At 40.4% G+C, this 25,795-nt stretch overlaps 1 protein-coding gene across 38 annotated transcripts in view; it reads right to left on the reverse strand.

Annotated features, from left to right (window-relative positions):
* Positions 1-1,688: 1,688 nt before the first annotated feature.
* TERB1 (telomere repeat binding bouquet formation protein 1) overlaps positions 1,689-25,795 on the reverse strand; it is a 52,059-nt gene continuing 27,952 nt past the window's right edge. For 17 of the 38 annotated variants that reach the window (XM_077984101.1, XM_028841223.2, XM_015126341.3 and 14 more), the window contains 9 exons: positions 24,438-24,569; positions 22,398-22,523; positions 20,188-20,348; positions 16,637-16,983; positions 14,499-14,563; positions 13,809-13,904; positions 6,902-7,051; positions 6,537-6,599; positions 1,689-2,350 (listed from right to left, as the gene is read on the reverse strand). In XM_077984101.1, coding sequence (XP_077840227.1) covers positions 2,127-2,350; positions 6,537-6,599; positions 6,902-7,051; positions 13,809-13,904; positions 14,499-14,563; positions 16,637-16,983; positions 20,188-20,348; positions 22,398-22,523; positions 24,438-24,569 — 1,364 coding nt within the window. In that variant the 3' untranslated portion in view covers positions 1,689-2,126. Of the gene's footprint in view, positions 2,351-5,774; positions 6,600-6,875; positions 7,052-13,808; positions 13,905-14,498; positions 14,564-16,636; positions 16,984-20,187; positions 20,349-22,397; positions 22,524-24,437; positions 24,570-25,795 lie in introns of those variants that run through there. The other 21 variants (XM_077984115.1, XM_077984116.1, XM_077984118.1 and 18 more) reach the window with 7 other exon arrangements.

Below are 25,795 nucleotides of genomic sequence, written 5' to 3' on the forward strand. Positions count from 1 at the left end.
AGGGGAAGGAGTGCTGAATTTTCACAGGACAGAAGATGGAGTTGAAAATTACAGTCCAGTGAGCTTAATCAGCACTAAGTGAAATTTTGTGATTAGACACTAAAGGAAAAGAGAGTACCAGATTTACACAGTATCTTTCTTTTTTGCAGGAGTACCAGGTAGGCGGATGCTGCAGATATAGCAAATGCAGATTTCAACAGGGCATTTGACAATTCACATCTTAGATGCGAAAGTGAAATCAATGCTGGATGATAGCATTGAGGCTTATTAAAGACTAGCCCAGAGGTGGCTGATGAAGAGGAGGGACCAGCAGAAGAGGCTGCTAGGGGCCTGCCCAAACCTCCTGCCCTGGCCAGCCAATTCAGGGTGCCATCAGTGACTTGGATAAGAATACAGCGGCAGTAATGGAAGTTGTGGATGACCTGAAGCAGGAAGGGTTGCCTTATCTACTGCTTGACAAACTGAGCAGAGACTAAATCTAACAAGATGAAATTTAGTAGGAACATTAAAGTCCTGTAGAAAGGTTTAACAAAAAAGCATATGAAGGCCAGGTGCGGTGGCTCACACCTGTAATCCTGGCACTTTGGGAGGCCGAGGCTGGCGAATCACTTGAGGTCAGGAGTTCCAGACCAGCCTGGCCAACATGGCAAAACCCCATCTCTACTAAAAATACAAAAAAACCCAAAAAAATTAGCAGGAATGGTGGCATGCGCCTTTAATCCCAGCTACTTGGGAGGCTGAAGCACGATAATTGCTTGAACCTAGGAGACAGAGGCTGCAGTGAGCTGAGATTGCACCACTGCACTCTAGCCTGGGCAAGAGAGTAAGACTCTGTCAAATAAAGTAAAATTAAATTTAAAAATGCATAGGAATAGGATAGGAAATTATTTAAAATAAAAATTATAATCTAAACGTCATTAACTATAATCTAAGAGTTGGTCATGTAGAATGACAAGAAGCATCTTAGGGTAGAACCCATAAAACCTCACTGATGCTAATAAAGAAGCTAGCCCCCCATGCAAGTCAGGCTGGATTTCTTAGGGTGACATTTCTGGACACATTTTGCAAAGACAATTATCCAGTGTCAGTGACTAAACTCCTAAGGGGACAAGACATCGTTCTGCTTGACAATTAGGTAACTAGGGCTCATCAATATGAAGGATAAAGTAACTAGGGCTCATCAATATGAAGTAACTAGGGCTCATCAATATGAAGGATAAAGACATAGAGGGAGAAGAGGGGAAAGTGTAGACACTTCTGAAAAGCTAAAGCAAATAAACATACACTACAAAGAAGTGAACCTGACTATACAATGTGGAAGTATTCAAAGCACTGCATAGTCTTTAGAAGAAGAAATTTTTTTTCCCTCTACGATACTACAGTAAACAATAGAAGTGGTAACTTTTTTAAGAGACAGGGTCTAGTTCTCTAGTCCAGGCTAGAGTACAGTGGAACACTCATAGCTAACTACAACCTCGAACTCCTGGGCTCAAGCGATCCTCCCACCTCAGCCTCTCAAGTAGCTAGGACCACAGGGGCATGCCACCACATCCAGCTAATTTTTAAATTTTTTGTAAAGATGGGGGTCTCACTATGTTGCCCAGGCTGGTCTTAAACTCCTTGCCTCAAGTGATCCTCCCACACTGGCCTCCCAAAGTGGGAGATTACAAATATGAGCCACCACCACAGCCAAGGAAACGTTTTAATTAACAAAATGTCAAATATTGATTTAGTGTGTGGGAACCTTAGTTAAACAGCTTGGGGAACTATTCTTTCTGAATTCTAGGGAGGGACTTTTGTACCGTATAAAATCCAAATGTCTCACATAGTATTTATTGCAATATAATGTCAAATAACGTTTAAAGGCTGATAAATTCTTTTCTCTATGTCATTTAAGCTTAAGGAAAAATAAAAGCATATTCCTAAACAAATGTTTGATCTTACAAAGGAATTTTATCTTACTAATCTGTACACTGGAGATATATTTGCTTTATAAATCATTGTAATAACTTGAGTTTCAGCATCACAAAAACTGTTTAATAAAAACTGTGTCCTCATTTCCACATTCCTTCTCATGAGAGTTTAGAAAAATACTTTAAATGTTGTATCTTTCAAGGCACTGTATTTTAAAAATCCAAACTAAACTGACAGTCTTCTTCCAAAGAAGAAGCTGCACACATGGGGCTTTTGGTCAGTTTGCGGTATTTGTGAGCAAGGTCCACAGCCTTCCGTCCTTGCTGAAAGGGGAAAGACCACAAAATTGAATTCCAGTGATTTCCCATTTTCTTAACTCCATTGAAAAGGTAATTTACTTCTTCTTCAGTAAAGTTTTTGCGAACTCTTCTTTTTTCTGTAATTAGGATTGTAGAATATATTAGTATTTGCTGAACAAAGGTCCTGAGATGCAAATAAGTGCTTATTTGGATATGCTTACCTTATACCTAAGGATATAGAGAAATGCCAGGGCTTCTCATCATGTGGTAACCCACTTCAATTTTAAAAACCTGAGTGCCTAATATTAAGCTAGTTGCTATCACTGTGACTTCTTCAGTAATTATAACTTAATTGATAGTAGTAATACAATATCTTTCAATCAAGAAACAACAGTTTATAAACATTTGATTGTTAATTCAACATTCCTGTGAGGACAGTTAACCAATATCTTCCTGGCCAGGCATGGTGGCTCACGCCTGTAATCCTAGCACTTTGGGAGGCTTACGCAGGTGGATTACTTGAGGTCAGAAGTTCGAGACCAGCCTGGTCAACATGGCAAAACCCTGTCTCTACCAAAAGTACAAAAAGTAGCCAGGCATGGTGGCACATGACTGTAGCCCCAGCTTCTCAGGAGGCTGAGGCACAAGAATTGCTTAAACCTGGGAGGCAGAGGTTGCAGTGAGCTGAGATCGTGCCACTGCATTCCAGCCTGGGTGACAGAGCAAGACTATCTCAAAATTTAAAAATAAATAAATAAATAAAAAACAGCTTGCATATCTTACAGTCTTCCCAAAGGGCTCCATAACTTGATAGAATAAAAAAGAATATCAACACTTGTTACTTTAAATATTAAGTTTGATAATATTTTTAAGAATAAGGGTCTTTTGAAATTTGCTTTTAAAAACACGTGGTCAGCTAGATCAAAACTCAAAATATAGGCTGCACAATGGGGAAGGAAGTTTTAGCTATCTGGTTTTTAAGGGATACTTTCTATAAAGAAAGAATATACAGTTGATATCTGTAAACAAATATTTTCTGGTGATGATTACTAGGAAATAGTTTTCTTTAAGCTTTTTCATTCATTATTATCCCATGTTATCATTGTGGGTAGATGCTGGTGAGGAGTTTTTTGTATTTCCACTTGAGGCTGTTATTTACTTTCGTAGTACTGGGTGCAGCTGTCCTGAGTCACCCTTAGAAAATCTTGTCCTTGCAGGCCAAGACAGCCATTTGTTTACCTATTCTAAGAGCCATAGCAGACCTTTTAAAACGGATGAGAAAAATCTTCCCAGCAGAAGGTTATCAGTGTAAACAATGTCTGATTATTGCTTAATAGTATTATTTAGAATGTAAGCTCCATGAGGGCAGCAATTTTAATCTATTTTATTCACTATTGTATCCCCAGTGCTTAGAATAGTATCTGACACATAGTAGTAGTCAATAAATACTTGTTGAGAGAACAAAATTATTGGTAAAACTATCTCAAAACTTATCAATGAAATTACTCCTTCATTTTGGGTGTACTGGAAAACTGTGGCTATCCAAGAAATAGGTTTCAACTTCCCTTGTTAAATTATTTGAACTCATAATAATCAGGACTAGACTGGTTACTATAACTTTCAGGATATTGAGCCCTGGAGTTGATCATGTAAAGCCCCACTTTTCTACCGTGGCTGCCATCTCCCTGACTTTTATACTTACCGTCTGTGCCCAAATCCTCAAAGATTCCTACAGCAGAGTACTGAGCAGCCTGGAAGAAGGAAGCAGCTCTCTACACCCCAAGCTCCCCACTCTGTGACTTATTTAGTCTTAATATTAGGTATTAGGGAAGAGTAAGGGAAAATGGGCAAGAGGACTTAATTCTAAGGACTCTTTATTTTTCAAGCCCTCTCAAAACACCAATCCATCCTAAAATAGAGGCCTGGAGAAATCTGTAAATGCTTAGTACAGTGGTCCCTTCTCAGAAGAATGGGCTCAAATTTGAGTATAAAGTATAATTAAATGAATAGTGGTGAGTGTCCTAAAAAAGGTAAGTTTATTAAGAGGGGAAAAAAATGGTAACACACCAAATATTCCTGGCCTACTTGTGAAAGAGATGTAAGAATCACTACTTTCTCAAGATTCCTTTCTAAATACTAAAAAGTAGGCCAGATTATTTGGTTTTAGCTAAAGCAAGTTTTACCTACAAAAAAAAAAGTATGTTTTTTTCTGAGCTCAATGTCACTTAATAGTATATAGGACCCCTGTATATAATCATTGTATAACCATTATTATGCACATTTCATGAAGTTCTGCAAATTATTTTACTATGCAAATAGATTATAGCATATTTTTTGTTGTTACATACTTGCTTTGAAGACATGTTGTTGAAAAGCACCTATTATTAATTTGATGCCAAGCCCTTGTCAAGAACAAGGTCTCCAAGTGCATGATGTTTCTATGAAAAAATACCCATTTTCTAATAATTACTACAGAAAACATTACTTCAGAAAGTGGGCTCATCTTTCTGTACTATACTTAATTATAATTTGCATGCAGAACTTTTAATCCAGAAAAAGATTCAGATAAAAAAAGCAAATTTGAAATTTCCTTGAAAGTTTTGGCAGTGAAAATAGCCAAATAAATATACGTGGCAAAATGCTTCCTGAATGTATCACGTTCAAATGTCTAAATAACAGTGGCTCTATAGATGTTACTAATTAATATATCCAATCTATTTTAGTCTGCAGGTATTAACTCCATATGAATAAAAGAAAATGATAATGTTATTTAAGCTTCTGATAAATCGGAAATGGTGATCAATGCGAAATGTTAACCATATAGTTAAATTAAAATTCCCATAAATAAACTAATTGTTTAAGAGACATTTTTATTTTTTAAGCAGAGTTTTAAGGTTTATACTATTTGTCTCTTCAATTTTTATTGTTTCAAGCACTATAGTTATGGAAAAAAATGGGCCGGGCGCGGTGGCTCAAGCCTGTAATCCCAGCACTTTGGGAGGCCGAGACGGGCGGATCACGAGGTCAGGAGATCGAGACCATCCTGGCTAACACGGTGAAACCCCGTCTCTACTAAAAATACAAGAAAATTAGCTGGGCGAGGTGGCGGGCGCCTGTAGTCCCAGCTACTCGGGAGGCTGAGGCAGGAGAATGGCGTGAACCCGGGGAGGCGGAGCTTGCAGTGAGCCGAGATCGCGCCACTGCACTCCAGCCTGGGGCACAGAGCAAGACTCCGTCTCAAAAAAAAAAAAAAAAAGAAAAAAACCTCCTGCAAAGTCTCTCTGAAGCGCTTGTGCATAATAATTTTGTTCTTAAAATAAAAACGTAAGGAGAGAACAAGGGCTTCTGGAGAATGGCTTTTTGAATCTAAGTTCTGCTACTTACCAACTATTAATAATTATGCCTTACAATAGGAGCAAATTAGTATCTAACTTACAATATTACTATAGGAACTAAAGGAAATAATATCTATACACCATCTAACACCTAGCAGGTGCTTAATAAATGTTAGTATCCTCCTGCTCCTTCCCCTGCTAGCAGGCAATGAGTGAGCAAGCAACATGAAGGGAAGAGGAAAGTCTCTTTTATTAGGTCTGACCCTCATCAGAGGCAAGGTTTATCATTTAAGATCCGTTAATAATGAGACTGAGAACAACTACTCAGCTGTTCTCTTCTTTCTCAGGAATATATGAAATGTAAGTTCATTTGGCTCACGCCTGTAATCCCAGCACTTTGGGAGGCTGAGGCGGGCGGATCACAAGGTCAGGAGATCGAGACCACGGTGAAACCCCGTCTCTACTAAAAATACAAAAAATTAGCCGGGCGCGGTTGTGGGCGCCTGTAGTCCCAGCTACTCGGGAGGCTGAGGCAGGAGAATGGCGTGAACCCAGGAGGCGGAGCTTGCAGTGAGCCGAGATCGCGCCACTGCACTCCAGCCTGGGCGACAGAGCGAGACTCCGTCTCAAAAAAAATAAAATAAATAAAAAAATAAAATAAAATATATTCAGCCAGGTGCAATGGCTCATGCCTGTAATCCCAGCACGTTGGGAGGCCAAGGCGGGCGGATCACTTGAGGTCAGGAGTCTGAGACCAGCCTGGCCAACATGGTGAAACCCCATCTCTACTAAAAATACACAAACTAGCAGGGCATGGTGGCACGTGTCTGTAATCCCAGCTACTCAGGAGGCTGAGGCAGGAGAGTCACTTGAACCTGGGAGGCGGAGGCTGCAGTGAGCAGAGATTGCTCCGCTGCACTCCAGCCTGGGTGACAGAGCCAGACCCTGTCTCGAGAAAAAAAAAAAAAATTAAATTAAATATATTCACTTATTCTTCCAGGGGTAGTAGATTCATTACTGAGTCGTCTTCTACGTGGGGTCAGCAGAATTTCTGAAAAATATGGAAAACATTTAGGACACTTAGCATATCAATCTGAGTAATAGCGTATCAATTCCATTAGTATATTTCCTTTATTCCCCCGTCTAGTGGGAATACTTAGATAGATTAGGAAGAATTTTTAAACTAACAGTCTAAGACTACTCCCTGGGTACATCTTGAATTACTGGTTGCTTAGAGACAGATTTTCTTTTTAAGACTATTTTACCCTCTAGTTTTTGATATATTTAATGCTTTAGATAATAGTTCAGAAGGTATAGCCATAATTACAGTTTTAAAGCTGCTGAATTAATTACTTTTGTTACAGATAAGTAATTTCCTTAGTTCACTTTTATATCTGTCTTCAGCTTCCACAATGACTTTGTGACGATCACATTGGTATGGGCAAGAGTGCAAGAGCTTGCTAAAGTTTCGGCTATTCAGGGATTTTTCTACTGCTATGCAACCTAAAAGAAAACAAATTAAAGTTATGTGTAGATGTCATAAAATATCTAGTAACAAATCTATGAAAGCAAATATCTATATGATGGTAACTGAAGTAAAATCAGGAATATAAACACCTCAAAAAGCTCAAAATCATGTGAGGGAGTAAAGACAACAAATACAACAGAGTGAAATAAGTGCTGGGAAGGAGGTATGGACAGACAGTTATGATGCTTTAGAAAAAGAGCATCTAGGCTGGGCACGGTGGCTCACGCCTGTAATCCCAGCACTTTGGGAGGCCAAGGTGGGTGGATCACGAGGTCAGGAGTTCAAGACCAACCTGGCCAATATGATGAAAGCCCGTCTCTACTAAAAATACAAAAATTAGCTGGGCATGGTGGCATGCACCTGTAGTCCCAGCTGCTTGGGAGGCTGGGGCAGGAGAATCGCTTGAATCCAGGAGGTGGAGATTGCAGTGTGCCAAGACTGCGCCACTGCACTCCAGCCTGGGCGACAGAGCAAGACTCTGTCTCAAAATAAAAATAAAAATAAAAATAAAAATAAAGAAAGACAAGAAAAGCAAAAGAGCATCTAGGCTATGCGCAGTGGCTCACACCTGTAATCCCATCACTTTGGGAGACCAAGGTGGGCTGATCACAAGGTCAGGGGTTCAAGACCAGCCTGGCCAATATGGTGAAACCCTGTCTCTACTCAAAGTACAAAAAGTAGCCATGCATGATGGCAGGTGCCTGTAATCCCAGCTACTTGGGAGGCTGAGGTGGGAGAATCACTTGAATCTGGAAGGCAGAGGTTGCAGTGAGCTGAGATCGTATCACTGTACTCGAGCCTGGGTGACAGCAAGACTCTCTCAAAAAAAAAAAAAGGAAAAGAAAAAAGAAAAAGCATCTAGGGCTGAGAGTGGTGGCTCATGCCTGTAATCCCAGCACTTTGGGAGGCCAAGGTGGGAGGATCACTTGGGCTCAAGAGTTCAAGACCATCCTGGGCAACATAGTGAGACCCTGTCCCTACCAAAAACAAAAACAAAAACAAAAACAAAAACAAATTAGCTGGGCCTGGTGGCACACATTTGTAGTCCTAGCTACTTAAGAGGTTGAGGCAGGAGAATCCCTTGAGACCTGGAGTTCAAGGCTGCAGTGAGCCACGATCACGTTATTACACAGAATAAGACCCTGTCTCTTAAAAAAAAAAAAAAAAAAAAAAAGGCTGGGCTGGACGACCCACGCCTGTAATCCCAGCACTTTGGGAGACCTATGCGGGCAGATCATGAGGTCAGGAGATGGAGACCATCCTGGCCAACATGGTGAAACCCTGTCTCTACTAAAAATACAAAAATTAACTGAGTGTATTAGTGTGCCCCTGTAATCCCAGCTACTCGGGAGGCTGAGGCAGGAGAATCGCTTGAACTCGGGAGGCAGAGATTGCAGTGAGCCAAGCTCACGCATCCAGCCTGGCGATAGAGTGAGACTGTCTCAAAAAAAAAAAAAAAAAAAAGAAAAAGGAATATCTATTTTGTCTGGTTTTGAGCAAGAGTCACTGTTAAGGGAAGATATCCAAAAGAAGTGATCCTTAAGCTCAGTCATCTTTTTTGTTTTTAACATTATGTAAAATTTCAAACACTGAACTCCCATGTATCTATCATCCAGCTTCGATAATTATTAACTCATGGCTAATCATGTTTTATGTATACCTCTACCTACTCAGCTCTGTCCCCATGTATGCACTGGATTATGACACCTATCATTTACATTAAAGTATCATTTCATCTGTAAATACTTCACATGCATCTTTAACAGATAAGGATTTTTTTTTTCCTGCGACAGGGTCTCCCTGTCACCCAGGCTGGAGTGCAGTGCTATGATCACAGCTCACTTTTAGCCCAGGCTGGAGTGCAGTGGTATGATCACAGCTCACTTTTAGCCCTGACCTCCACCACGCCTGGCTAATTTTTTTATTTTTTGTAGACATAGGGTCTCCTTATATTCCCAGGGCTGGTCTCAAACTCCTGGGCTTAAGTAATCCTCTCACCTCAGCCTCCCAAAGTGCTGGGATTACAGGTATGAGCCACTGCACCCAGCCAGGACGTTTTTTTCTGAGACAGTGTCTCACTCTGTCACCCAGGGTGGAGTGCAGTGGCGTGATCTCAGCTCACTACAGCCTTAACCTCCTGGGTTCAAGCAATCCTCCCACCTCAGCCTCCCAAGTAGCTGGGACTACAGGCATGCAACACCACACTCAGCTAATTTTTGTATTTTTTTTAGAGATGGGTTTCACTATGTTGCCCAGGCTGTTCTCGAATTCCTGGGCTCAAGTGATCCACCTGCCTCAGCCTCCCAAAGTGCTGGGCTATAGGTATGAGCCATCACCACGCCCGGCCAGGACTCTTTTTTGTAAACACATAAAACTATTATGACACCTAAAAAATCATGCTTAATATAACCTAATATCTAGTGTTCAATTTTCCTCATCAATTCAAAAATTTCTTTTGAAAGTTAGTTGTTGGAATCATGATCCAAATAAGGTCCACCATTACTTTTTTTTTTTTTTTTTTTTGAGACAGGGTCTCACTATGTTGCTCAGGCTGGACTTGAACTCCTGGGCTCAAGCAATCCTCCCACCTCAGCCTCCCACGTAGCTGGAACTACAGACACACGCACCACTGTGCCTGACTTACATTCGGTTAACATATGTCAAGGGGCTTTTAATCTATCAGTTCCCCTGTCTTCCTTGTCAAATGAAGATACCAGGTCATTTGTACTACAGTTTCTCAAAGGCTAAGTTTTGCTGATTGCGTCCTAGTCGTGTCCTTTAAAATGTTGTGTGTCCTATAAACTAGTAATTAAATCTAAATGATTGGTCAGATTCAGGTTCAAGTATTTTTACTAGAATTCCATGCAGGTAGTATTGTATGTTTCTTACTCTATCATATTAAGAGATACATATTGTCTGTCTCTCTCTTTTAAAAAAAAAAAAAAATTGTAATTGGGCAGCCTCTTGAGCCAATAGGGTTAGACAAACTTCCTCTTTTCTTAAATATTAAGAAAGATCAGCAGCAAACCACCATGGCACATGTTTACCTATGTGACAAACCTGCACATCCTGCACATGTATCCCTGAACTTAAAATAAAAGTTGGAAAAACATTTTTTAAAAATAGATAGATTGGTAGGTTCAGGTAATGTCAGCCATGTCTGTCCATTATAAAATTCTCCATCGGTTTGTCACCTAATTGTATTAGTGGCCCATTCCTAAAGGACTAGAAGTTGGCCACGCAGATAGTTGGCTGAGATGAAGACATTTCAGTACAATAAAGATGTGCAAAACCACTGAAGTGTGAAAAGGCATAGTGCTCAGAGAATCATGGACACTCTAATATGGCTAGAGTACAGAGAAGTACAGGAGAAAAGGTGGGGCTGGGGAGGGTTGCAGGTAACCAGACCAAGAAGAATCTTGAAAACCATGTTAAGGAATTTTAACTCTCTTCAAGGCAACAGGGAGGAACATAGAAATAAAAGGAGGAAGATGACACAATTTCATTTGTCTTGTAGAAAGGGCACCTGAACGCAAGAGGATCAGTTGAGAGGTTACTTTAGTAGTCCAGAAAATAAATGAAGGGATTTTGAAACAAGGCATTTGCAGGGAGAATGGAGAGATTTCTGATGTAAAATTAGCAGGGTTTGATGAATAATGAGCTGTTGGGATAAGGGAAACAGTTTAGGATAACTCTCAAGAAATTCAGTACTTGAATAAATGGCAAAGTTTGAAATAACCATAGCACATTTCTAGCAGATTCAGAGTAAATGTACAGTAAATTTTTACAAGTGGAAGCAGGACAAAATTCTATACAACTTTGAAAGCCAGGCAGAGAGCTTGATTCAATGGGTTACAGAGAAGCACTGAGGGTTGTTTAGCATGATGACACGATAAAGCACATATTAAGAAGATAAGTTAACAGTGATATGCATATTATAGTTGGGAGTTGGAGATGCTTAAGACAAAGACTGCTAGATAAAATTGCTGTGATAATTTAGGCATGAAACGAAAAGGGCCTATGTGGCAAAAAAGAACAAAATTTGATAGACTAGAAATAACGGATGGAATGAGAGAGAACAGTCATGGATGATTCAAGGCTTAAAGTCTGGGAGACCAGACAAATAGTGGCAACACTGACAGAAATGCAGTGAGTGGGGAGGCCAATTTAAAAGGAAGAAAGATGCTGTGGATGTTGTGTTTAGGATACATTAAGCTTAAAGTAACAAGAAGATATTCAAGTGGGTATGTGCTGAGAACTACTGGAAATAAAAGGCCCAGGTTAGAAGCCAAAAGTCAAGATACATATTTGAAAACCATCAATAAAATGATAGATGATGCTACAAAAGTAAATGTAGTGAAAGAACTGAATAAGTGCTATAGACTAGGTCTTGAGGAGAATACATGTGGAAATCTGGCAGGAAGAGAAAGATAAAGGTGAAGACTGAGTTCTATTCATCTTAGATTCCAGTGCCAGCCAAGGACTAAGCACTCCATGTTTGTGGAATGAATGAATGGTAACCAGGAAAGAACCATCTCATACAAACTAAGAGATGAAAGGGGGTTAGCAGTTACAGAACATCCACTCTGCCACCTAGAATACTTTTGACCAGAGATTCCCAAACTTTCTAGGTTCATGGCACCTATAAGCCAAAAGAAATGCCTAATGATTCTGTCAGATCCAAAACAACTTAATAAGTATTTATGTTCTAACAACTTAGCCTTTTAAAAAATAATACAATTAAATTGAAAGAAATATTTGTACTTTATTCTTATTAAATACATTTTCTTTTTTTTTTTTTTTTTTGAGACAGAGTCTTGCTCTGTTGCCAAGGCTGGAGTGCAATGGCATGATCTCAGCTCACTGCAACCTCCACCTCCCAGGTTCAAGCAATTCTCCTGTCTCAGCCTCCCGAGTAGCTGGGATTACTGGCGCATGCTGCCATGCCTAGCTAATTTTTTGAATTTTAGTAGAGACAGGGTTTCACTGTGTTGACGAGGCTGGTCTTGAACTCCTGAGCTCAGGTAATCCACCCGCCTCAGCCTCCCAAAGTGCTAGGATTACAGGCATGAGCCACCGCACCCGGCCTAATACATTTACTTTCTAATGGGATACGTGCATCTGTTGGGAGGAGTGAATGAATACTTGAAAGGATAGCAAATCAAACAAACTATTGGGTGTTTTTGTTTTGTTTTGTTTTGTTGTTGTTGTTGTTGTTGAGACGGAGTCTCGCTCTGTCCCCCAGGCTGGAGTGCAGTGGCGCGATCTTGGCTCACTGCAAGCTCCGCCTCCCAGGTTCACGCCATTCTCCTGCCTCAGCCTCCTGGGACTACAGGCGCCCGCTACAGCACCCGGCTAATTTTTTGTATTTTTTAGTAGAGACGGGGTTTCACCGTGGTCTCGATCTCCTGACCTTGTGATCCGCCCGCCTTGGCCTCCCAAAGTGCTGGGATTACAGGCGTGAGCCACTGCGCCCGGCTCTATTGGGTATTTTTTTGAGATGAGGAGAAACGAGCATAGTTTAAGGTGGAACAAAAGGAGTTAATGAATAGAATGGGAGTAAAGAGAAAGATTTTGCAATTAGTATTAAAATGTGGAGGAAAAAAAGATATGGGATTCAGCTTATGGCTACACATCAGTTTTAGAGGAATAGAGATAACCTCTTCATCCAAGAGGGAAGAATAATGATGTTCTGAGCCCAATACAGAGAACCTCAATTTCGTCCATAGAGCAGAGTACAACAGCAAGATGAACAAAGAGGAAATACCGGGGTGGGAAGGAGGAGGAGAAGGAATGGAATAAGTATTGTGGAACATTTACAAGAGCCCTGAAGAAAAAATAAATAATGGACATGAAACACTAGAAACATTTACATATTATAAATATAAAAATAGGTATTTTAAAAACTTAATGCCTATGTTTACAGGATAATCCAGAATGCATACCTAGTAATAACTGGTTCTCTGAAAACATTAAAAAATGTTTACTCAGTAAGGTTAAATTTATAGATGGTATTATGACAAAAAGGTAATAAAGTAATAAAAAGGTACTAACTGTGTTGATTCATACATACAAATATTGGAAGCTCAGCCTGATGCTGATAAAAGGTGTTTTGTTTTGTTTTGTTTTGTTTTGTTTTAATTACAGAGACAAGGTCTCGCTGTGTTGACCATGCTGGTTGAACTCCTGGCCTCAAGAAATCCTCCAGCCTTGGCCTTCCGAAGTGTTGAGATTACAGCTGCCTCACCTGGCCCAGATAGAAGATATTAATTTGAATACTTTGATACTCCACAATATTATTTCTCCAAAGGGAACAAAGTAAATCATATGCGTAGAATTATTATAAATTCTACTTAATTACAATAAGCGCAGTGGCTCATGTCTGTAATCCCAGCACTTCGAGAAGCTGAGGCGGGCAGATCATTTGAGGTCAGGAGTTCAAGATCAGCTTGATCAACATGGTGAAACCCTGTCTCTACGAAAACAAAAAAACAAAAAAAAATTAGCCAGGTGTGGTGGCGAGCACCTATAATCCCAGCTACTTGGGAGGCTGAGGCATGAGAATTGCTTGAACCTGGGAGATGGAGAGTGCAGTGAACCAAGATCTTGCCACTGCACTCCAGCCTGGGTGACAGAGTGAGACTCCGTATCAAAAAAAAAAAAAAAAATTGTAGTTAATAATATCATAAAAGGCTTTTACTGTGAAACAACTGCAATTAAAAAAATACTTACCTGAGCACCTATACGTCAACATTTTGGAACAACTGGGAGTTGCTAGAAAACTGACTACTTCTTTATTTATTATATCTGAACATAATGTAAATGGATCTGGAAAAAAATTGCAAAATGAAGGATTTTTGGATTAATGAAAAGAATCAGATATTTTAAGGATTTATTAAATATCAAGCTTTTCATAAACCTTAGCCTAGTACTATGCCTCTAGTCATGCTGGTGAATAAACAGAAAGATTCTGGATCTTAATAGAAGGGATTTACAACAGAAAGAGTCAAAGGTATGGCTTATACTTTAGAGGGCCAATATACCAATGGACTTTTTTTTTTTTTGAGATGGAGTCTCACTCTGTCGCCCAGGCTGGAGTGCAGTGGTGTGATCTCACCTCACTGCAACCCCTGCCTCCTGGGTTCAAGCAATTTTCCTGCCTCAGCCTCCTGAGTATCTGGGATTACAGGTGCCCACCACCACGCCTGGTTAATTTTTGTATTTTTAGTAGAGATGGGGGTTTCACCATGCTGGCCAAACTGGTCTTGAACTCCTGACCTCAGGTGATCCGCCCACCTAGGCCTCCCAAAGTGCTGGGATTACAGGCGTGAGCCACTGCGCGTAGCCAATGTACATTTTTAGCTATATGGTTACCTAAATATCTGTTTTATTGAAAAACCAAAGAAACATTTTTAATCATACCTGTTACTGGTAACTGCTGCTTTATATTTTTGGCAATGTGAACTGGGTGTTTAAAAACATGGTCACTAAAAGAAAATAAACACCAGATTACTAAAAGTAAACATACTCTTTGGTGTGTGGACCAATGTTTCTGTAAGCAGTGTTGTGATTTTCAGAGTTTTATGGGCAACAGCAACCTGGAATCATGATCGACCAAAATCTACCAAATTCTGCCAAAGTAGGGCCTGCAACAATTAAAGCCTTGTTTCTAGAGCTAGAGTCAAATAAGACTCCAGAGAGCAATAGTATTGATGCCAGATGAAACTTGGAAGAAAAAGATTATAAAAAGAAGGAAGTAGGAGAGATGAAGGCAAAAAGGAGATAACAAAATCAGTGGGAGCAAAAATGAACATGGGTGCAGGATGGCAAAGTGCTAACAATAATCATTTAAAGACCTGAATTTAAAAATCCTTCCTAACCCCCAAAACATTTGTGTGTTTGAACCCTGTAGTCCTTGATGAATAAATACAAGTTTTGATTATACTGTCACAATGATAATAGTACAGAAAAAGGCAAGAACTGTAGATCAGGTAGCAAGCATAGCAGTAGCTTTATAATTACAGCTATCTGTCTATGTACATATATTTGTAGGAGGAAAAAAGCATTTCAAAGAGATGAAAATATTAATAACTTGGCTGAGGTAGAAATATGGCTAACCCTAGCCACGTGCAGTGGCTCACACCTGTAATCCCAGCATTTTGAGAGGCTGAGGCGGGCAGATCTTGAGGTCAGGAGTTCGAGAACAGACTGACCAACATGGAGAAACCCCATCTCTACTAAAAATACAAAAAATTAGCCGGGCGTGGTGGCATATGCCTGTAATCCCAGTTACTCAGGAGGCTGAGGCAGGAGAATCACCTGAACCTGAGAGGCGGAGGTTACAGTGAGCTAAGATCGCGCCATTGCACTCCAGCCTGGGCAACAAGAGCGAAACTCTCTCTCTCTCTTTAAAAAAAAAAAAAAAAAAGGCCGGGCGCGGTGGCTCAAGCCTGTAACCCCAGTACTTTGGGAGGCCGAGGCGGGTGGATCACGAAGTCAGGAGATCGAGACCATCCTGGCTAACATGGTGAAACCCCGTCTCTACTAAAAATACAAAAAAACTAGCCGGGCGTGGTGGCGGGCGCCTGTAGTCCCAGCTACTCGGAGGCTGAGGCAGGAGAATGGCGTAAACCCGGGAGGCGGAGCTTGCAGTGAGCCGAGATAGCGCCGCTGCACTCCAGCCTGGGTGACACAGCGAGACTCCGTCTCAAAAAAAAAAAAAAAAAAAAGGAAATATGGCTAACCCTATAGAAGAAAGAAGGCTATGGGTGTGGAAAGCTTAGGATGGAGGTCAAGAAGGCTGGCCCAGGACCATATCTTACTGCTTCCCAATTCCCATACCTGAGAAATCAAGTTAAAATTAACATCAAGAATGGTCTTGAAACAGATAAAAGGGGTGGTATTGATGTAACCCTTCTTCTTGGTACTTAGTTTACCCTTCAACCTGTCCAAAATGTAGCAGCATCCTCTTCATTTTTCCTAACTACTGTAACCATCAGAAGAGCACAACCCAGTAAAGGGTTTAAGAAAAGCTACAATCCCGGGTCTAGCCCCACAAACTAACTGCAAGGGAAAAAGACTATGTTCTAGAGACAAAGTGCAGGGAACAAACAAAAGGGCAAACCCAAACCAAATTTTATTCACATCCTATTCCCTTTATCACATTAAATTTAAAAACTAGTTTTTGCTATACTGCTGATAGATTATCAATGCATGCATTGTTACTTCAAGTAAAGGGTTTCCGTTTAGGTTTTATTTTCTGAGTACCCTTTCTAAAATTCAACTATGTTACGCCACTTAATTTAAAATCCTCAATCACTCCCTATACCCTGTGAGTTAAACCCCAAAATCCAGAGTATGACATTGCAGGGCTCTAGATGAACTGGCCCATACCTCCCCATCCAAACCCCTTTCCCAACACTTCCTACTTTACGCTCTTCCCAAGACCGTGTTTCATCATGTCATTTCTATATGCCCGGTATTTAACAGTGTGGCATACTGTAGTACACAATAAATACTCGTTGAATAAATAAAAGTTACACATAATTATTAAACTATACCTTGATTGAGAAATAAAATTCTTTTCAAAAGTAGTTTCTTCACGTAAGTTTTGATTGCAGCTTGACTTGGCTTTATATAAAGACTTATTTTGCTCACTCTCCCTATAACAAGCATGGACTGGATTTGCACTCTTCAATGGTGTCTTCATTTGGTCATCATTTGTACATGCTTTAGACATGACTCCATGGGACTTATAACTCTGAAACCGTCTAGAATGGCTTTTATCCTCATCTTCTGCTTTGGTAGCTCGACCAATATGATCTGCATGGAGATGTTTCCATGTATTCTGAATACTCATGTTCATAGATGAAATATTATCCTGACAGTTTTCTCTTTGTATTTCTTCCTATAGTGTAAAAATGACAAGAAATAATTTCAATATAATGCATTCCCTTTATAACCCAATTTATACTCCATTTAAATAATGAAGAATGAAGAAAAAGTTTATGATTACCAATAGAACATATATGATAAAAGACAGTTTACATTAGGAAGAAAAGGGAGTTTATTCATTAAATGATATTGGGACAATTGAGTAGCCATCTGGTGAAAAAATAAGTTGAATATCTTACAGCTTATACAAAGATAAAGTCAAAATGAAACAAATATATTTAAATACAAAAACAAAGTCATACATGTTCTAAAAGAAACCATTATATTTTAATATTCTCAAGGGGTATAAGACCTTTCAAAGTATTACCCAAAATTAAATAATAAAAGAAAACTATTATACTTAACCACATAAAAATTTTTTTTTTAAATTCTGCTAGAGATCAAAAACGTTACTCTGGGCAGGGATCTCAGGAATAAAGAACCAGAAGCAAAACCAAATGACAATCAAAACACCCAGAAATAATATGTGTAAAGCATATCTTAAGCAACAGGAGATAGATAGATATATATATATATATTTTTTTTTTTGACAGGGTCTTGCTCTGTTACCCAGGCTGGAGTGCAGTGGCAATGATCATAGCTCACTGCAGCCTCGACTTCCTGGGCTGAAGCAATCCTCCCACCTCAGTCTCCTGAGTAGCTGGGACCACAGGCATACACCATCATACCTGGCTAATTTGTATTTTTTGTAGACACAGGGTTTTGCCATGTTGCCCAAGCTGAAGGATAATTTTTTTTTTTTTTTTTTTTTTTTTTGAGACGGAGTCTTGCTCTGTCGCCCGGGCTGGAGTGCAGTGGCCAGATCTCAGCTCACTGCAAGCTCCGCCTCCCGGGTTCACGCCATTCTCCTGCCTCAGCCTCCCGTGTAGCTGGGACTACAGGCGCCCGCCACCACGCCCAGCTAGTTTTTTGTATTTTTTAGTAGAGACGGGGTTTCACCGTGTTAGCCAGGATGGTCTCGATCTCCTGACCTCGTGATCCGCCCATCTCGGCCTCCCAAAGTGCTGGGATTACAGGCTTGAGCCACCGCGCCCGGCCAGGATAATTTTTAAAAATAACATTTATAAAAAGTTACTACAATGAAATATGAAAAAGATCAACGATAGCACAGAAAAGCAGGCAAAGAAGATGAACAGACAGTTTATAGGAAAGGAAATATAAATAGCTCTTAAACACAAGAAAAAATGTCCCATCCCACTTGAGATAAATAAATATTAAAGCTACACTGAGATATTTTTCTTTTTTTTTTTTTTTTTTTTTTTTTTTGAGACGGAGTCTCGCTCTGTCACCCAGGCTGGAGTGCAGTGGCCGGATCTCAGCTCACTGCAAGCTCCGCCTCCCGGGTTCACGCCATTCTCCTGCCTCAGCCTCCCGAGTAGCTGGGACTACAGGCGCCCGCCACCTCGCCCGGCTAAGTTTTTGTATTTTTAGTAGAGACGGGGTTTCACCGTGTTATCCAGGATGGTCTCGATCTCCTGACCTCGTGATCCGCCCGTCTCGGCCTCCCAAAGTGCTGGGATTACAGGCTTGAGCCACCGCGCCCGGCCACACTGAGATATTTTTCTTCATCTATTACACTGACAAAGATCAAAAGGCTGTGGCGAAATATGTACTCTTAAACATTACTAGTGGGAGTGTAAGTTGATATAACTTCTGTGGCGAAACAATTTGACAGTATCTTTCATAATAAAAACTATGTCTATCTAGGTATCTGAGAGGTACTATTATTTTCTCCATTTATCAATGATGAAACTAAAGCACAAAGAGATTAAATAACTTGCCTAAACTTCCCCTAAAGTTTCCAGCATCCATGAATTTGGGGATCTGTGGGAGGTCCTGGAACCAATCCCCCATAGATACCAAGGGTTGACTGTACTTTAAACGGGTGAACTGTAAGGTTTGTGAATTATATATCATTAAAGCTGTTACAGAATACACACACACACACACACACACACACAGGTACATGTGTAGCAGGTATTTAGAGTTGTTTGCAATGGTAAAAATTTAAATATAACTTACATGTCCATCAATAAAGGACTGGTTAAATCAATTATGGCACATCTGCAACAGTGAATACTACTCAGACAATTAAAATAATAAAATCACTATATTATACTAACTTGGGACACTACGTTTTTATTTTTTTAAATATATGCATATACAAAGACATAAAGCATGCATACATAAATATATTTATATAGAGAGGAAAGAGGTTATTAGATTATTACTACTTTTCTCTTTTCTTGAACCCCAATTATTCAGATGTTAGATCTCTTGGCTCAATATTCCATGTTTCCTGTCTTTTCAGTCATCATTTCTACTTTTTAAAAATCTTTTTTTTGTTTTATGTCAAAGCATGATTCTTCAAGTATTACTATGGAGTTTTCTATTTAAACCTTTAAAAAACAACTTGGGAAGAAAAAATTTTTCACCCCTCCAATCTCTATTGTTAAAAAATACCAGCTGGGCATGGTGGCTCACACCTGTATTCCCAACATTTTGGGAGACTAAGGCAGGCAGATCACTTGAAGTCAGGAGTTCAAGACCAGCCTGGCCAACATGAGGAAACCCTGTCTCTACTAAAAATACAAAGAAATTAGCCAAGTGTGGTGGCGCACATCTACTTGAAAGGCTGAGGCATGAGAATCACTTGAACTTGGGAGGCGGAGGTTGCAGTGAGCCAAGATCGCGTCACTGCACTCCAGCCTGGGCAACAGAGCAAGACTCTGTCTCAAAAAAAATTTTTTTTAAATGTATATGTCACTGTAGTATGGAGAAAAAAAGACATTTTAGGCCGGGCGCGGTGGCTCAAGCCTGTAATCCTAGCACTTTGGGAGGCCGAGGCGGGCGGATCACAAGGTCAGGAGATCGAGACCACAGTGAAACCCCGTCTCTACTAAAAATACAAAAAATTAGCCGGGCGCGGTGGCGGGCGCCTGTAGTCCCAGCTACTCAGGAGGCTGAGGCAGGAGAATGGCGGGAACCTGGGAGGCGGAGCTTGCAGTGAGCCGAGATCGCGCCACTGCACTCCAGCCTGGGCAACAGCGTGAGACTCCGTCTCAAAAAAAAAAAAAAAAAAAAAAAAAAAAAAAAAAAAAGACATTTTAAAAATGTGAAAAAAGTTCTATATATTCTTTAAAACAAAGAATCCAACCTCATTTCCTTCTCTTTCAAGCTGCTCTATTCTGTGTAGAATTTCCTTTGCTTTCCTCCAGTGCTCTTCAAGATTCTTCTCTTTCCCATTTATGTCCTTTAATTGCTGTGTTTCATTTTCATCAAAAGGATATTCTCCTAGACTTAGAGATAATTTCTCAGCTTTGTAATATGGGAAAAACACAATGAATGAAAGGTTATTTAAACACTTTATATGTAAGGACAACCTCACACCCCACCCTCTCCTTTCTCTAAATTTTTCCATCCAGACTATCTTAACAGCTTAATTAGTACTGAAAAGTAAGTGGAAGAGAACAGCCATAAATTAGACTTTACTCTTCAGAGTTACAGGAGAAAAAACATGCAAATATGTTATGCCAGGCACATAAACGCTCTCAGGTACATGCATACTGGTTTTAAAGTAGTTAGCTTTTTAGGCCGGGCACAGTGGCTCACACTTGTAATCCTAGCACTTTGGGACGCCGAGGCGGGAGGATCACTTGAGGTCAGGAACTCAAGGCCAGCCTGGCCAATATGGTGAAACTCCGCCTCTTCTAAAAAAAAAAAAAAAAAAAATTAGCCAGGCATCGTGGCACGCACCTGTAATACCAGATACCAGATACTCCGGAGGGTGAGGCACAAGACTCCCTCAAACCCAGGAGGCAGAGGCTGCAGTGAACAGAGATTGCACCACTGCACTCTAGCCCCGGTGACAAACTGAGACTTTGTCTCAAAAATAAAGTAGTTTTTTAAAAAAACAATGTTCATAAATTGATTGCTTCCTATAATCTTTTTTTTTTTTTTTTTTAACATACTGTGTCTGCAGTTTTTCTTCCACAAAGATCAAAATTCTTATCATGGCCACTGCCCTCTGAGCTCAAGCTACACTGGCCATCAATTCCTTAAGTGCACCAGGTTCCCTCCTATCACAGGGCCTTTGTGCCTCACTGTTGCTTATGCCTGAGATGCTCGCTGATAACAAATTCCTTTCTTTTCACCTAATTAACCCTAAACATTCAGTTCTCAGCTCAAGAATCACTTCCTCCCAAAGCCTTTTCTGCTCCACGTCTAGACCAGATTTCTTTGTTATAGGCTATTAAAGACCTGTGGTCTATCCCCTTATACTTCTTATGTCAATTTATAATAACACATAATCTCATTTTTTGAGTTACTGTCTATTTCTCTAGTTAAACTAAGCTCTGTGAATACACAGACTGTTTTTTTATCACTGTATCCCTGATGTCCCTGATGCCTAGCACACTGCCCGGCACATAACAGAAACTCAAACTTTTTTTTTTTTTTGAGACGGAGTTTTGTTCTGTCGCCTAGGCTGGAGTGCAGTGGCATGATCTCGGCTTGCTGCAACCTCTGCCTCCGGGGTTCAAGTAATTCTTCTGCCTCAGCCTCCCGTGTAGCTGGGGCTACAGGTGTGCGCCACCATGCCTGGCTAATTTTTTTTGTATTTTTAGTAGAGATGGGGTTTCACCATGTTGGCCCGGCTGGTCTCGAACTCCTGACCTCATGATCCGCCTGCCTAGGCCTCTGAAAGTGCTGGGATTACAGGCGTGAGCCACTGCGCCCAGCCCAGACATTTAAAAATAAATAAATGTACTTACGATTTAACAATAAATAACCCTTAGTCCACAAATTTAATTCCTGCAAACTAAATTTGTGCACATGGTATAAAATAGTGAATTATCTATACTGCTGCTCTCTTCCACATGGGTTTGTATATGCTGAATATACCCTAGTTGTCATGTCCAAATTATACACTCTGACTTTTTTTTGAGACAGGGTCTTACTATATGAGCCAGGGTGGAGGGCAGTGGTGCAAACACAGCTCACTGTAGCCTCAACCTGAGCACTTCCTGAGCTCAGATGATCCTTCTACCTCAGCTTCCCAAGTAGCTGGCAGGCGTGTGCCACCAGGCCAGATAATTTTTTCTTTCTTTCTTTCTTTTTTTTTTTTAAATAGAGACAGAGTTTCTCCATGTTGCCCAGGCTGGTCTTGAACTCCTGGACTCAAGCGATCTGCCTGCCTTGGCCTCCCAAAGTGCTGGGATTACAGGCATGAGCCACTGTGCAGGGCCTACTCTGCTTTTCAAATGTAAGAAGAAACTGAGAGCTAAAAGGCCTTGGCTCATGAAAGCAGATATAAATTCCCCTTTATAAACTTTGGTTGGTATGTTCTTAAAGTAATAGTACACTTACTAATTTTTTTGCAGTTGTGAAGCACAAATGTGGCAGCTTTGTTCAGTTCCTCATTCTGAGATTCAGTTAAGGCTTGAATCATGAGTGGAAGCCCATTGTTTTTAAAAAGGTCATACTGATTTTCCTCTGGAAAACACACAGTTAAAGAGGACAATGATTTTATCATAAACTATCTATATGAGATCATAATTCTTCCTTGTGATAATTATGAACATAGTTCAAAATTTTAAAAATAGGCCAGGAACGGTGGCTCACTCTTGTAATCCCAGCACTTTGGGAGGCTGAGATGGGTGGATCACTTGAGGTTAGGAGTCCAAGACCAGCCTAGCCAACATGGCAAAACCCGGTCTCTACAAAAAATGCAAAAAAATTAGCCAGGCATGGTGGCAGGCACTTGTAATCCCAACTTCTCAGGAAATTGAGTTGAACCTGGGAGGTGGAGGCTGCAGTGAGCCAAGGTCCAGCCATTGCATTCCAGTCTGGGCAACAGAGTGAGACTTTGTCTCAAAAAACAAAAATACAACGACAACAACAAATTTTTAAAATAGAGAAACACATAGTTTCAAAAGGAATTTTTTTTTTTTTTTTGAGAGGGAGTCTCGCTCTGTCACTCTGATTGGAGTGCAGTGGCGTGATCTCGGCTCACTGCAACCTCCGCCTGCCGGGTTCAAGCAATTCTCTTGCCTCAGCCTCCCGAGTAGCTGGGACTACAGGTGCGCACCACCGTGCCCATCTAATTTTTTGTATTTTTAGTAGAGACAGGGTTTCAACATGCTCGCCAAGCTGGTCTCGAACTCCTGACCTCGTGATCTGCCTATGTCAGCCTCCCAAAGTGCTGGAATTACAGGCGTGAGCCACCACATCTAGCCCCCAAAAGGATTTTTAATATAGAAAATAATTCACTTAAGGCCGGGCTCAGTGGCTCATGCCTGTAATCCCAGAACTTTGGGAGGCCAAGGCGGGCAGATGACCTGAGGTCGGGAGTTCGAGACCAGCCTGACCAACATGGAGAAACCTCATCTCTACCAAAAATACAAAATTAGCCAGGCGTGGTGGTGCATGCCCGTAATCCCAGCTACTTGGGAGGCTGAGACAGGAGAATTGCTTGAACCTGGGAGGCGGAGGTTGCAGTGAGCCAAGATTGTGCCATTGCACTCCAATCTGGGCAACAAGAGCAAAACTCCGTCTCAAAAAAAAAAAAAAAAAAAATTCACTTACACAAAATACCTGTCTCATAAGTGATCTCTGAAATGCAGCCACAGAGTAGTATCATAACTCATAAGGGTAAAACTGCCCTCACTTGGTTTGAAAAAGGGTATAATCAATCCTAAATTACACAGAAGTTAAGGGAAAGAATAGATAAACTAACGGAGGGAGTAGAAAGTGTAGGGGAAGGAAGAAAGAATGGGAGAAGCAAGAGAGAGCAAAGGGAGGAGAGTGGAAAAGTGAGAGCTGAAAGAGCAGAGACACGAGATCAGAAGAAGAGAGGGGGTAGAGAGGGAAGTGGAGAGAATTGGTAAGAAGGAGTAGATTGAACAGAGGGAGAATGGGAGGAAAGTAGAGGAGGAGGAAAGTAAAAGGGGGAGAAGAAAAAGAGAGAGAAGACAGTAATAGGTAGAAAAAGAAAGAATCTTTGAAAGTTTTAACAAGGAGAACATAATCAGATTTGTGCAGCAATGTGCAGAGTGGACTGAAAAATGAAGATAGAAGGGAAGGAGCTTTCTCCCTGTGCTGTAGTGAGAAAACCACTGCAATAATATTGATGAAAGATATGGGTTTGAGGGCCTACTGTAGAAGAGCAGCATTGGAACTGGACAGAAAGGGATCAAGAGGGGTAAACAGAAGTAGAACTACAGGTCTTAATGACTGACTTAATACAATGAGTGAAGGAGAATTAGAAGCTGAAATGATTAGTTTGAGGTCTGAATAACTAGGAGAAAAGCAATACTTTTAAGACCTTCACATGACTGGAAGGAAAAAAAAAAAGTGTATTTCCACTCTACTATTTTAATAACCACACACAATAAATCCAATACTTACCACAATCCTCTGTGCAATGACCAAGAGTAAGCATGATGCTAAATTTTTCTCCTGAATCCAGACTTTCATGAAGCAGTAATGCCAGAAGTTTTGAAACAATGTGGTACTTGGAGAGTACTATCCCAAAAGTAGCTATTAGTATAAAATAGGAAAAAAAGATAGTACAAATTTAAAACTTATAAATGTATATATACATTTTTCAGCTTATTCAGATAGAATGTTATATATCTATATAACATTAAATATACACATATAACATCTAATAAATATGTGTATGTGTGAATATAAATAAAATATAAATAAATTCATTGTAATAAGATGGTTGCTTATTACTATAACCCTCATTACTCTTTCTTCCCATACTAAAGACATATTACTAAAGCAAATTTTTCGAAGAATTTTTTTTCTTAATTGTTCTGCAGAATGCTGTGAAGATGAAGTACCACTAACTTCCTAAAGGCTGAGTATGCTTACTCTCCCCTTACCTACCTCTTATCTAGATTGGATAGTAAAGACTTTCCTACATAATCAGTTCCTGCTGTCATTTAAAATACACTATTAACTGACCACAGTTTTGCTTACAATGAAGCTTATGCGAAGCTATGCTGAGACTGACAAAAGTCAAAAAGTCCTCCATTTTTTGGCCAGGCGCGGTGGCTCACGCCTGCAATCCCTGCACTTTGGGAGGCCGAGGCAGGTGGATCACGAGGTCAGGAGATGGAGACCATCCTGGCTAACACGGTGAAACCCTGTCTCTACTAAAAACACACACAAAAAATTAGCCGGGCGTGGTGGTGGGCACCTGTAGTACCAGCTACTCAGGAGGCTGAGGCAGGAGAATCGCTTAAACCCAGGAGGCAGAGCTTGCAGTGAGCCAAGATCACACCACTGCACTCCAGCCTGGGCAACAGAGTGAGACTCCGTCTCAAAAAAAAAAAAAAAAAAAAAAAAAGTCCACCATTTTAAGCTATATTTCTCCAAGTGTGGCTTTCAACAGAATTCACCCAGAGTCTAACAATATTAATATCAACAAAAAAGTTGTGAATTCCTCAAGGGACTACATCTTAGTCATTTTTGTACTTGTAAAGCTCAGCACATAGCAGGCCCTCAATAACCACTTTTTAAAAAACCATCTATTTTTTGCCCCCTAGTTGTTTGTGAATACCAATAGAGTTTCTTACTCTTCAGTGTTTGCACATGTGAGAAGCAGCAGCCATGAGTTCAAGTATGGTTCTGCCACTCACTAGTAATGCTGTGTTGGGTAAGTCCAACCTCATACTTAGCAGAAAGAGATGTATTCTTTACATAAATTGGGTTTTCCATTCCTTAATCTCAAAAATATCCCTTGGTTTCTCATC

The sequence above is a fragment of the Macaca mulatta genome, chromosome 20 (genome assembly GCF_049350105.2).
Source record: "Macaca mulatta isolate MMU2019108-1 chromosome 20, T2T-MMU8v2.0, whole genome shotgun sequence".
In the NCBI taxonomy this organism is placed as follows: Eukaryota; Metazoa; Chordata; class Mammalia; order Primates; family Cercopithecidae; genus Macaca; species Macaca mulatta.